General features: G+C 46.0%; 1 protein-coding gene across 3 annotated transcripts in view; it reads left to right on the forward strand.

Moving 5' to 3' along the window:
• The first annotated feature begins 316 nt into the window (after positions 1-316).
• Positions 317-13685, forward strand: part of LIMK2 (LIM domain kinase 2) — a 32434-nt gene continuing 19065 nt past the window's right edge. The window contains exons 1-2 of one of the 3 annotated variants that reach the window (XM_075516145.1): positions 317-474; positions 3061-3160. In XM_075516145.1, coding sequence (XP_075372260.1) covers positions 459-474; positions 3061-3160 — 116 coding nt within the window. In that variant the 5' untranslated portion in view covers positions 317-458. Of the gene's footprint in view, positions 475-3060; positions 3161-4290; positions 4358-11610; positions 12005-13685 lie in introns of those variants that run through there. The other 2 variants (XM_075516147.1, XM_075516146.1) reach the window with 2 other exon arrangements.

The raw sequence follows: 13685 nt of genomic DNA on the forward strand, positions 1-13685 counted from the left end.
GCGGTACCGGGGAGGCCGCGAGCAGCGGCGGGGGGGGGGGCAGGCCGCGCCCGGCGCAGACTTAGACCCCGCGGGCAGGCCCAGCGACGGGAGCTGCCACGCCCGCCCGTCCGCCGCCCGCCACGGCACGTGGTGGGAGGGGACGGGGGCGTGGCCGCGCGATCATTGGTCCTCGCCGCGGAAGGGGCGGGAAGATCACCGCGGAGTAGCGCGGGGATTGGCCTGTGGCCGTGAGGGGGGCGGAGTGCCGATTGGCCTGCGGCGAGGAAAAGGGCGGGGCGATAAGCTGCCCTCGGGGCGGGGCATGGCGCTGAGATAGCAGCGAGGGGAAGAGGGGTGGGGGGCGCGCGCGCCAGCGCGCTCCCGGACCAGGTGCGGAGTGACCTACCGCGCCTTCCGTAGAGGCTGACGTCGGGCGCGGGCGAGCCCCGGGGCGGCGGCGGCGAGGCCGGCGCGGGATGGAGGGGCTGCTAGGTGAGGCTGCCGGGCCGCGCCGCCGGGGGCTGCTGCCGCCCTCCTCCGTGACGGCGGGGCGGCTGCGCCTACGCGAGGCCGCGGCTCTCCCCCGGCCGGGTGGCCGTTGCGCGGGCGGCAGTCCATCGGCGGGGCGGCAGGTGCGGCGCTCGGGCGGGCCTCGCCCGCGGGGCCGCCGCGCCGCCGGCTGCTGAACCTGCGCCTTGGCTGAATGTTAGCCCGTGTCGCGGGGAAGGGGTCTGGGAGCCGGCCAGCGGGTCCGGCGGGCCTCCGCCGGTTTGCGGCCACACGCGCGGCTCGGGGGGTCCTGCCCGGGCTCCGACGCAGCGAGCTCCGCGGGAGGGTGCGGAGATGGGGGTGGTTTCCGAGGGCTGCGCCGCGCCTTCCTGCCCCGAGGGCGGCCGGCTGCCGGGAACGGGATCCTTTACCGCGGTTGCCTGCTGGGGCCGGCTGGTCGCACTCGCGCGGTCCCGGTCCCGCCCGGCCGCGGGGGTTGGCCGGTGCCCGCCGGGGCTGCTGCCGCCTGCGGAGCTGCGGCTTCTCCTCGCTGGCCGCCTCCGTAACATTCCTCCCGTCCTGGGGGACTCGGCAGACCTGTTACATTGATTACGTCCATTTGCTTTTCCTTCACACTATTTCCTGCTGTTTTTTTCACTTCCGTCGCTTGTCCTGGACACTTAAGCAATTTCGGTTGAATATAGGACTATTAACTTCCGTTTGTGAGCTAATCAGCCTTTCTGGGTACAGTTAAATAAACGTAGCACCGCAGCTGAAAGTAAGGTGTCTACTGCCTGGAGTTCAGACGCTAATGGGTAAAGCTCTGTGTGATCGTTGTGGAGGAATATCTGTTGCTTTCAGTCAGCTGTGGTGTAGTCATCAGCCTTAGATTCCTTTAAATAGGAGCCACTGTCTCTATTCACGTTTGCATCTTGTGCTCGTGGCACTGAACAGGAGGAGATGGAGCTGCAGGATGTCTGGTTTGCAGGTTTTTTTGGCCTGTAGAGTGTCAGCGATTCCAGAAGTCCAGCTGACTTCTAGGGCTTGGCTGCTTGGAGCAGAAAGCGTCGGCTGCCTGTGCATTGAGGCACGGGCACACGTGGCTTGGCCTTTTATTTCTGAGCCTGTTTCGTGTGCTGAAAAGCAATTTGCTTTACAGAAGAACACGGGTAGTGCCAGCTTTTTCCAAGTTTCTCCTAACCCTTGCTCTGTCGTGCAGATCTGAGGTGAGCTGCAGTTCTCTGTGTTCCAGGTAGCAGGAGGGTGCAGACACACTCCCGGGTGTGGAGCGGATGCTTAGTCGGGGACTGAAGTAGCAACTTAGGCCAAATGTCACATTTGAATGAATCCTATCTAGCACTATAGTCTGCATGGAGACCTTTACGGGTACTGTCCGTCTGCTGGTGAGGGTGGTGCTTGTTTGTGGTTGAGCAACAAGTTTTTTCTCTGAAATAGCAATTTATGTAAAACACACAAGGAGGTCTTCACCTTGGTTATTTTTAAACGTTGTCATTGACCTACACAGTGGGGTAAAAGTGCATAGAAGGCTCGTGGCTTCTGTTTTGTGAAACATGAAGGAACTTGACCTTGGTATCAGCTTGCCTGAGCAACTACCAAGTTTTAACGTACTTTGGAAAATGGAAGTCTGTGGTTAGTGGTTTTCCTTCTCAAAGCGTGCTTCTTTCCTTATGCAACCTTACTTCAAGTAAACTTTTGGTAGCAGGAAGAAACAGGTTTGAGATCTGCCCAGCTATGTGATGTGTTCCTTGCGCCATCCTGTGCTCATCTACATCCTTGACTCTTGCTTTAATATGCCCGCACAGCTGTTTGGATTTTGGATAGCATTTATCTGTGTGCCAAATGCTCTTTGTGCACAGGTCTTCCTACTGTTTTTCCTAGCTTGTGTGCATCTAAATAACTAGCTCTTTCTGGGGCTTTATGGCAGTTCTAGCAGAGACTATTATAACTATTTTCTGAAGGGACAATAGGCCAGTAGCATCAACCCCTCTTCCCAAGTCTGACAGTAGCCTGGTGTTGGCTGTACAGTCTCTACAGGAATGTTCATTCAAGTGTGTAATTCCTTCCTGGTAGTCAAGTTGTTCTCTATTGAATAAAGTTTGCCTTTCCTTTCTTTCAGCTCTGGGAAATCCAGTTAATTATACAAATGAGTGCAAATGTTACGTGCTGAGTCAGTGGCATGGGGGAAATAGTAGCGTGGCTTCCTGGCCTACCATGGTTCTCTGGGAACTGTTACACTAGACCAATCTGCATTCCTGGAATCTCTGCTCTGAAGACTAGCATAGCTGTACCTGAGCTGTTTTCTGTGACAAGTCATATTGCTTTCTTCTGCAGAATGTGAAGGAGCGGATGGTGATGTTTGTCTGGAGAAAAAAAAAAAAAGTAGTGAGAGTTTGATTTGGGAACTCCGCTCTCTGGGGTTACAGGCTGCCTGGTATTGGCTTAACTTTCTATGTGTGAAGGCTTTCCCGTCAGTTATATAATTTAAGGTTGTTCTTTATCAGGGTGCAGCAATCCTTGTTTTCTCTGATGTAAAATGGTTGCTGTATGTCACTTTATTCCTGCATGCAGGTCAAGAAGTCTGGAGATGTCTAGGATGCGGGGGCAGCATTGCTGCTGATCAGCGCCTCTACAAGACTGTAAATGAAGCTTGGCATGTTTCCTGTTTCCGGTAGGTAAAACTTTAGCCCATTAAACTCTCCTTGTCTTGTCCAGCTGACTCGGAACCTGGTGGATAAGTACCAATATTAACAGGGAGTTCTTGCTGTCATGTCTGTGCCTGACCTGTTCCGGAGCCTCTTGCAGAGCGATTGCGTGCTCTTGTTTGTGGCCGTGCTTCAGTGCTTGCAGTAGCACTTTGGAGTTGACTTTCAATTCCAACAGCGGTCTGACACTGCCTGGCAAAGTGTTGCCACACTGACGCAAATGCATACAGGAATACAGATAAAGTACAAATGAAAGCTCTGATTTACTGGTGGTGGCAGAAGCCATGGGTTGCATATTTGTCTTCAGCTGCATTCCAAAGTAGTGCCCAGGCAATTTGGATAGCCTGTTGCTTTTTCCATATGTGGTAGGTACAAGGGAGATATCAGGGTGTTGGGGAAAACTGCTGATATGTGGGAGAGAGATCTTGCCTTTTACTTCCTCTCCTTCCTCTCCTATTAAGACATAAAAACTTACGAAATCTGTCAGATAATGTTGCTATCGGCAAGGATAAAAAGGGATCTCTTGATATGCTTTTCTTCCTGGCAGTGGGATTAATGCCTCTCATCAGTGTTTCATGAATATTCGGTCCAGTTTTCATGCTCCAGAATCACATTTCTGAAGGGGCCTATATTTTTGAGAGGGGTTGAGTACCTGCAGCTTTTACTGGCTTCTGTGTTGGCTTGAATCTGGGGAGGCTGATGTTTTGGACACTGTCGAAGCAAATGGGGGAAAAGGAAGCCAAGGTGTGGCTTTGGAGGAGTGTTTGCTGTGCCAAGATAGGCATCTACTGTCCTGGTTTAAAAAAACAAAAAGCCCAACAAAATACCCCAACTTTGTTCAAGTGAGAATTGTGGTTATTGTTGTATTTAAAAACCAAACAACCAAAACCAAAACAAAACAAAAAAATGCATATCATGCTGTCAAAGCAATGCTAGCTCTGTTGACTTGGAAAATGCTGTAAGTTAGACTGCCTTGTTGATAATCACAATTATGTCACTGCAAATCCCAGTCTTCTAGGTTTCTATTGGTTTGAGTATTCAAGTTCACCATCTTGAGTCAGCTTCTCTTAACCCTGGTTTTCTCTTCTCCCTAAAGAACTAGTATCCTGTTGTTGAGCTTCCATAGATTCTGCCAGTAGTCAAACCCAAAGTTGTGTGTGCTAGTAAGTCTGTCTTTCTTGCCTTGGAACGTATTTCTGTTGTGGGTCTTGATTTGCAAATGTCTTGCTGCTTCTTGCTATTGGGGCTGTTGAGGTGGATAACAGCTGAGCTGGAGGCAAATCCTGCCCGTATGACGCTTTACAGAAAGTTTGATATCGTAGTTTATGTTGTAAAATGGAAGTTTGGTGGGATTTTTTTTGTCGTTTTATACAAGTGAAGATGCCAGCTTTTCTGCCGAGATGTGTAGTAACTTTCTGCATTTGCTGATGTGCTTCTGTTGTGCTCTGTGCTTTTGGCTAGCTCTAGCGCCCAGCTGAGCTGCCATGCTGAATGAACAACTGGAACCTGCAGTAAAGGAAGCTGCCCTTCCCTTTTTCCTAGTTCCAGGGTAGGACTGTACAGTACATGAAAACAAATTCCCAGTTTGCACTCTGTTCCCCCTTCTTATGTTATCCCTGAGCCATGCTCAGCAGCAGTCTTGTGCCTGATATCCCAAAGCCAAACTTTAAAAAGGCTCTCAGGGTAGGAGCTTTGGCAGCTGGTAGCCGTGAGTTCCGGCAGTTCTTGTGGAGTGTTTTTTACAGTCTTCCTGTGGATTAGCTGACTCCCTGGCCTGGCACATAATTTCTCTAATGCTGATTGGCACTGTTCCAGGCTCGTTAGCTCTGTTTGTTCTTGGTCAGGCTAGGCTGCTGATCATGCTTGGCATTGGCAGTAGCTGACGTACATGCATGTCTCTGAGGATTTAAGTTTTTTGTCACTTCCCTCCTTCCTCAAACTGCATGTAGAGGAGCTTTGTCTCCGAAACCTGTATTTTCTCTGGTGTGGCTGGAGGGACAAGCAAATCCCTATTTGTGTATCTTGGATATTTTAAACTGTTCTTTGGCCAGCTGGTCCTTAGGCTTGAATCCGATGGGTTGGATCTGGCTGAGGAAGTTTCTTAGATGTTTCTGTCACAGTGTCTGTTGTGAATTAACTCTGAATGTACTTTTGTGCCTCTGCATTCTGTTGAGATAGCACGCACTTTCAAAGGTCATTGCTTTTCACTGATATGCAGTTCCACTGGATTTGGAACTTGCATTGCACAGAACTTCAAACACTACACCAAGAAAGGGAAAGTGAAATGGCAAGGTATCTTTTTCCTCGGTCTGGATCACTTTTACCTAAGGGGATTATTGGAAGAGCTTTTTGTTTTACCTAGAGAATGCTGTTCTTATTGCTTTCAGTCCAGCTTTTTTCCATATTACAAAATAGAAGATTCTGCCTTGAATTATACCTTTGAATAAACTATTGATAACTGGTATCTTGATGTCCATTTTTGGTGTTTTGTGTTTGGTGGGTTTTTTTCCCCACAGATAAAGACAAATGAAATTAAAGACAATTCCCTCTTTCTGTAGAGATATTGCATATTTGGAGAAGGATGGGATGAGAAGAGCCAAATATAGCGGCATGGTTTAATCTTAAGGACATGGTATTTGTTAAAAATCCAGTTTTGATGATTTGAAAACCATGAATTCAGATCAAGCCTGTTGAATACATCCAGGTGGAAAATGCTTTTGGATCCATATGAAGAAAATTATTGGAAATGGTGGTAAGAATTCCTGCTGTAGCAGGGTACTTAAGAACTTTTTAGGAAGGAAGACAACTGAGGTTCAGTTCCTTCCTAACCGTGAAATAACAGAGGATGTATATTACTATGGTCTATAAAATAAATCTAATTTAAGTAGCCAAGCAACACAGGCTTGCTGCAGAAATCTCAAACAAAAGCTAAACCCACCACATCAGAGAAAAACTGTTCAGTGTATCTTCAGGTTACTGAAGGTGATGGATTACTGATGATTTAACAGTTAGATTTAAAAATATACTATTTAGTTTATATCAAAACCAGATAGTTAAAAGCTGAAAACTCATCAGGAGTTTGAAGAGCGGAAAAGCGCATCTTCCTTTTTCTGGAAGAGGAAAGGAAAGCAGGGAAATTTTGTATGAATCCCAAATTTTTCATTAGTGAGTCTAAAGCACTGGAGATGATGGTGATCAGAAACTATTAATTCAGTTTGGACAAATATTTCCTTTTTGCATAATACACCAGATTTGTGTGCATATGCAATGCAGCTTGACCTCAGGAAAAATTCCCATGGCTTTCTGTATTTTTTTTAATCATATTATGAAATAGTTTGATGCTAAGTTAATAATATAAACAACTGTATGACTAAAAAGTGTAAGCTTTTGATATCTGACTAAATATATATTATATCTTTTTATACTGATCAGGGATTACATTATTATAAGCAGTAAGTTGACTTTCCAGTAAAAGATATTGGTGAAAATCAAATACAGTATTGAAATCGTTAAGAAATGGTTTACACTTGAAGAAAATCTAAAGTAATAAAATTTGTTTAAAGCACAATAAAAATTGCCTTATTACCTAGAGTTAAATCAATTCACCTGACAGATTGTTTAGGGTTCAGGTGCTTGCACTCTTTCTGAATGTGTTACTCCATTTCAATTTCTGTTAACCTTTACTGGAGCTAGAAACTAAAACACAAGGAGTGTTGTAACCACCAGAAGGCTGTTTTCTCTAAATGAATACTTTGAAAAAATGGAAGAGTTTTGGCAGAGTGCAGAAGAACTCCTGGCTCTGTCTCTTACTGGTATTCTGAAGTGAATTTGAAACAAATTCTCCTTCTGACTGTTTATCAGTAGTGGAACAAGGTTAAAAGTAGATTCTTCCCAGAATCCCTTGTCGCCTGCCCATTGTGTGCTCTCTGCAGTGTGACAATTGTCCATGGTTGGAAAACAGAACCGGATTAGCTATCCGTGCATCGAGGGGATGCCCTGAGCTCTAGGCTACTGAGCGGAAAGAGAACAACTATTAATTTGCCAAGTCTAGTGATTTGATTTTCTTACAAAGATGTGATTTTTCTATACTGAATGGCATATTTTGTGTGCTACAGAAATATTTTTTGCTCAGCAAAACTTAGTGAATCACCTTGATTCTTTTTACATTTGGGCGCAGGGGAAGGCAAGCCAGGCAATCTTGTATTAAGAATGTATATAGTTAGTTAAACCTGTTCTGGCGGTTGCAGGATAAACTAGATGACTTCTGAGGGTATTTTCCAAATCTGTTTTCTGTGGTTCTTAGGATATCTACTAAATTTCAACTTATGTTTGAAGCAAGTCATTTCTATGGCTTTGGAATGATCAAGAAACTGGTCACCTAACAATCTCCCATCACTGCAGGTTTTTGGTCTCCCAGACTATGTCTACTATGTCTACTAGCACTTAATCATCCTTATTGCTAGAAGCTTCTGTCTACTATCTTCAGAAATCCCCCTTGCTGCAATTTAAACCAATTTCTTCTAGTCACATTCACAAGGGGCATGGAAAACAAGCTTTTTTCCCCTTCTGTTATTCAAGTAACCCTTTCCCGTTTGAAAGCAGCAATCGTGTCTCCCATCAGCCCCTGACTGGGCTTTTTGTCATAGACTGTATTTTCTAGACTTTGAATCACTTCTGTTGGTTCAAACTGTTTGGCACAGGCCTTCATTTTCCAAAAGCCGCTTCCTCCCCACAGACAACAGGACAAATAGATCTACAGTGACAGGATGTGAAGCTCAAATGTACAAATGTTGACAAATAAAGATGTAAGCAAAGGTGTATATTAAGGTCAATTTGAAATGTGGGGATGTTTGATGCTTTGAATCTTCCTTTAGCTTTTCAGCTGTGAACACAGTCAGGTTTGTACACACAGCAGCTGAATTTGAGAGCAGGGGAAAGATCAGTAGTAACAAAAGGCAAGTTGAATTATGGTAGAAGCAGGAAGGCAAGAATCTACTCTTCCTTCCCCGTCTTCTGCAGTTTCTGGCAGTTACAGAAAGCTAATGATAGGGCCTCAGCAGTGAGAGCTCTTTTCTGCTAATCCTGCAGGCTCCTGGGAATGTGTCTTTGATGGTGTCTCCATCAGCATTGAAATTCACCAGTTCACTATCAGATTTAGGGAGAAATAGTTGCTGAGTGCCTGTTTGTGCACAGATCACCATGACTGTTCAAGAGTTTAAAAATCCAAAGGAACAATGAAGCACTTCGCAGGTGGAAGCGGCCACATTCCTTGGGGGAATCTATCAGCTACAGGACATCGGTGACGACTCATTATATATAAGGAGGAGTTGGGCATTCCAGTTGACTTGTGCAGCTTGTCCTTTAGGGCATTGTTATCAGAGCATTATTATATCAAGGTAATTAGAATTACTCACACAGCCCAGTATGTGGTAGGCTTTCCACATGAGCGAGGCAGGATCCTTCCCTGAGGAGTTCAGCAGACAAAAGCAGCAAGTTAGGAAGCGAGTGAAGATGCAGTGGTATAAGCACCGGTCTTATTGCCATATGTGCTGCATTTACAGATCAGAAGTCACATCTTCCAAAACCATATACAATCTATGAAGTTTCAATAGGTTGAATTTCTTAGGTGTGCTTCTCAGCCTGTACGTATTCAGGAGGTCTGCAGCCATTAGGCAAGTATGGTGGAGATAAAAATTCTACCTCCTTCCTAATGTTGTGCTTAGTGATGTTAGGTACCGAGAAGTCATCACTGTGTCGGTCTGAAGTTCTGCTGCTACTTGGAAGTAAGATGCAGTGATGGAGATGAGCTTCGCTTCACTGTTTATTTTAGTTTACTCAAGAACTGTGTGCAAGAACTTTCACTCAGAGGTACGTGCATATCAAAACGGTATTAGTTTCAGTGGCTGATATCAGGAGCTGACTCTGTCTTTCAACAGCAGCAAAGCACGTGTTATGTGTAAGTGCCTTGGAAATACAATGAGGTGTTGGGATTGTACTGAAGTATTTGGAATGCCTCCAAACTGTGCCCATACTGAAACAAAGACTTGCTGCAGACTCTTAAGGCACCAAGCAGATGCCTCTTCCCAGCTTATACCAGTCCCACACATACCGAAGTGCCTGTCTGTGCCAGGATAAATTTGTGTATCTTAGGGCTGGTAGATATGCTGAGCAATGCATCTGTCTGTAGGCATGCTATTGGACAGCATGAACCATGTGGTAAAGAGGGTGTCTAGATGTGCGGCCTAAGCCCGGCTGTTTTAAGATATTAATCACTTGAATATCACAGTAGCTATGTGATGCATTTCTGTGGGGGTAAAACTGTAACGGCTGCGACTCAATTTGCAATAAATTTCATGTTAAGTCATTGTCGAGGTTTTTAATTTGTTCCTTTTTATTTGCTAGTTATATTTTTTCAGGCTTCTTTCTGGCAAAAATGACTGTACAATTCTAAACCATAGTAAGGAAAGCAACCCCCTCTGATGGCTACGCGTTTGTAGTGGAAATGCTGTCAGCATTTGCAAGAGAGAAGATGCTGATATCTGACTTCAGTTGGTGAAAAAGAAATTTGCTTCGGTGCATTTTGGCCCTCAGAGATGGTATCAGTAAAATTACACAGAAAAGGTTCCCCCCCCACATACCTGTTTATCAGCATTTTTGGAGTACAGTCATTCTGGCAGGAATTCAGATCTAGAATGTATGAACACATTAACACCTTTTCCAGAGCCCTTTTATCAGAGCTATTGTGTTCTCAAATAGGTCATAGAAACAATTAAAAAAGGCAAGAAGTAACAAGAGAATTCTGTGTAGGAAAAAGTAACTTACTGGCTGCTGCTGGGGGTTGCTGCAAAAGTAAAATCATTTTGATAAGATGTTTCCTGTTTAAATAGACATTTGACTATGTGTCCTTTGGCTTTAAGGAAGTCTCAAACAAAATCCCTTCCCAGTTGCTTAGCTGTCTGGGTGGTTTTTATTACTTTGAAGTTAGGCTTTATCTGCTGGCTTCATTCACAGACTAGCTGGCTGCTTATCACATCTGTGGATCAAATCTTCAAAGGTTTTGTCTGAACAGTTGGGATTTATGAGGTCACGTGGAATCCCCCTTGGAGGGAGTTCAGCCCACGGCAGCAGAATTGTGGGGAAAAGCTTTTGTCTGTAGGTGATACTGGGCAGGGGAGGGGCTCTGCGATGCACTGGAGGTATGTGTGTGTTGTGGGGTGGTGCTGATAGCCAGGGAAGCATTGGATTGTGAGCGCTGGCCCATTTTCAGCACGCAACATATAGAGAATGTGGGAGACCAGAGTGCATTCCTAGACACAGACTCACCGTGTTGCTGCTTCCAGTAGAGCTGTGTGAAATGTCAGAAGGAATTAGACCCGTGCTGGAATTGACAACCACATCGGGCTCTTCACTGCATTTTTACAGCCAGGCTTAGAAACTGCACTGAATGGGTGAAAACGATGATTTCCCCCTGCCCCAGAAAGGTGGCTGCTTATTAAACGTAAAAAAATAAAAAAAAAAAAAAAACAAGAAAAAACAACCCAAAAGGCTGCCTGGCTTTCTGCTTACTTCAACAGCGAGCAGCAGCTGTCAAATCTGCAGCCAAGACTGCCTTGTCGCAGCCCCAAGCGTCCCTTGAAGAATATGCCAGCTGAGACGAGCATCTCCAGTAAAAGCACATTTGAGTGCTCTTGCCTCTGGAACATAGCATGATTTTCAGGCTGTGTTCAGGCATGCCAGGCTTTGCTGACTGTACAAAAATGGGAGGGCTCGGTGCAACAGCGTATGTTTGTTGCGTTTCTGAGTGTCTTGCAAACAGCTTTAGCTGATTAGGCCACTAGAGATCATGCTTGGCTTCAGAGCAAGCAAAATGATATAACTACATGTGCTGCAAGCAGGGGAGAGTACTCGTCTGTGCTGATTTATACCTCTCAGCTTCCATTCAGGAGATGAAGATTAGGTTAAATGATTGCAATGATCTCTGTTAAAACAGCATTGGAAAGAGTGTTCTTTTTTTTTTCCTTGGATGAAGCACACGGTGAGTTACCTCCTGCAAGAGGACGAACAGATTGCAGGTACTGTGAAGGTAGTATAACCCCACTCACTGTGAGGGGTTTAGGAAGGTATGTAGTAAGCGTTAATTTGATGTGTTTGGAGATGTGCCTAGTTGCCTTCGTCAGACACTGTCTTCCTTGACTTCTCCATCAGAATGTGCCACTGCTGCAAAGAGTAGTTTCACGTTTATGCGCTTGGCTCTTACTTTGGCGAAAGCTGCTATCTTTCAGCACTTAGTAATGCAGCCCCTCTTTGGATCAAAGCTCCACCCCTTGTGAAGAAGTTGAGCTTATTCAGCCTCTGTAGCCACACGCTGTCCTCCTGCAATGGCTCCTCCTCCCCTCCCACCCTTGGGTGGAACCAGAGAAGGGAAAACTTGACAATAGTTAGCAGGCAGCAGAACTCGCAAGAACTATTGCAGAAGCATGTCCAACTAGCCCAGTTAGCAGTTATTCTATCCTTCCCAAGGGTGCCACTGCTGCCGAGTGCAGGAGAAGATGGTTATAGCCATGGGAGCCAGGAAAAATCTGAAAAGGAATGAGCAGCCGAGAGACCTGGCATTCCTTGGGCAGCTTCAAAGAGAGGTGAAGTATCTGAATCAGCGCAAGATTAAATGAGCACTGGCTGCTGCCATGTTGGCAGAACAGAGCTGTTCAGAGGCAGTTGGACAAGTTTGTGGCTGAGCCGGTTTATCCAGTGTTGAAGATGGGAAGTTACTTGTCTGCCCCAGCTTACTTCGCTCCCAAGGATCCCTTTCGGTAAGTTTTGTGCAGGATTAGCAGTGGACCTTCAAAGTGTTGTTTTCCCCCCTGTAATGCTATCCTAAGCAGTTAGTGTGCAAGGCGTGAAGAATGAGGTCCAGTGCTTGTGTGCAGGGAACAGCCAGCCTCAAACTGGGATCCTGGCTTGCTTTGAGGAGGCGATGGGGCAGATTCTTATTACCAGCCTCTTCACAGCCCTCTGGTACGAGGGAACGGCACCTGCGTCGTGAGGCAGCGTCTGCGTATCCCAGGCAAGCAGGCTCCCTTTCAGAGCAACACTACATATGCCACTTTACCCCGTGCCCCTGTGCTTTGCTCCACTGCCAGAGGAATGAGATTACTATGGCTGCTGCTGCTTATGTCTCTTCCAAAGCTACTTGTGCTTGGGCATAGCGCAGGGTGAGGTGAGGTGCTGCTGTTGCGAGTTCAAGAAGGTGATGTAATCTGCAGTGAGGCAGTGCATAATCTTATTTGAGAAAAGAAATCAAGTACTTTGCAGGTAACTAGGGACAAGCAGCACACTTCCCTTACCTGGAAAGAATTCTTCTCCTGTGATATTGTGGTTTATATTAACAACCATTCTCGGTCCAACTGAACAAATGAGGCTTGAGAAAGGCGATAGCTACAGAAAAAGGCTTTGATTGCATTACATCTCCATGGTGAAAACTGTTAGTGGGGCTGAACACAGCCAGGATGGTGACTGACGCTGATGTGCTGATAAGGTGGATGGATGGGGAAAGGCACAGCTTGCAGTTTCATTGTCTCCCTCCTATCCCCTCCACTCGGATTTGCTCATTATTGATCCTGTTCCTGCAAACGCTTTTGTACTGATTTGAGAGTAAGGAGCCTTTTGTTAAAACAGTGTAGGATAGAAGTAAATACTGCTGCGCAATTGCTGAACTTCTTTAGGCAACTTTCTGAAACAGCATCCGCTTTCAGAAGAAGGAAAGTGAGCAGACATTCATTATTTGTAATATGTGTAGGCATCATGCTAAGCCATAGATACGCCTTCTCCTAAGTGTGTGGAAATGGTTTTGCATAGTCAGAGGTTAAATGCTCTGTCTTCTAGTACTTACTCTGTTTTCTAGCATCTGTTCTTCCTTGTCTAGTGTCTCCTATGTAGCCAGCGCGCACACTTCTGCTGAGTCCGGGTGAGAAGCCTTTGGGTTAGCTACGGGCTGGGGTTATGTTTTATTCTGCGGCTTTCTGTCTGCGTGACTGTCCTCTCCCCCGCTCTGCCTGCAGAATTGGAACCACAGCTCTTTCGAGCCTGTCTAGCGTTAACTGATCTAGCCTGACAGTGTGTGGGGGGTGCATTTTATTAATGAGCCCTTGTCAAAGGGATCTGTCTCTTCAGTGCCAGGGAAGTCTTTGCTTCCATGAGGGTATTTGCTTTCATTTAGATGTAAAAGAGATGCCAGATCAATTGAATCTCCCATCTCACTGAAAACCAGGCTGGTTACCTGTTGTGACCTGATCCTCCTACCACCCCCCACAAAGCCAAGTAGCCATCAAGCAGCTATTTGTGAACTCTTTCTGCATCTGCTGTGCTACAGAGCATCAGGGCTGAACACTGCACCCAGACGCTGCCTGGGGTTGCTGGAGGATGGCTATGGGAGGCAGATTAATTTATTCTTTATAGCCAAGGCTGGGAAATGAAGAATCATAATGTATGGGA

This window comes from Mycteria americana, chromosome 13 (assembly GCF_035582795.1).
Source record: "Mycteria americana isolate JAX WOST 10 ecotype Jacksonville Zoo and Gardens chromosome 13, USCA_MyAme_1.0, whole genome shotgun sequence".
NCBI classification, from domain to species: domain Eukaryota; kingdom Metazoa; phylum Chordata; class Aves; order Ciconiiformes; family Ciconiidae; genus Mycteria; species Mycteria americana.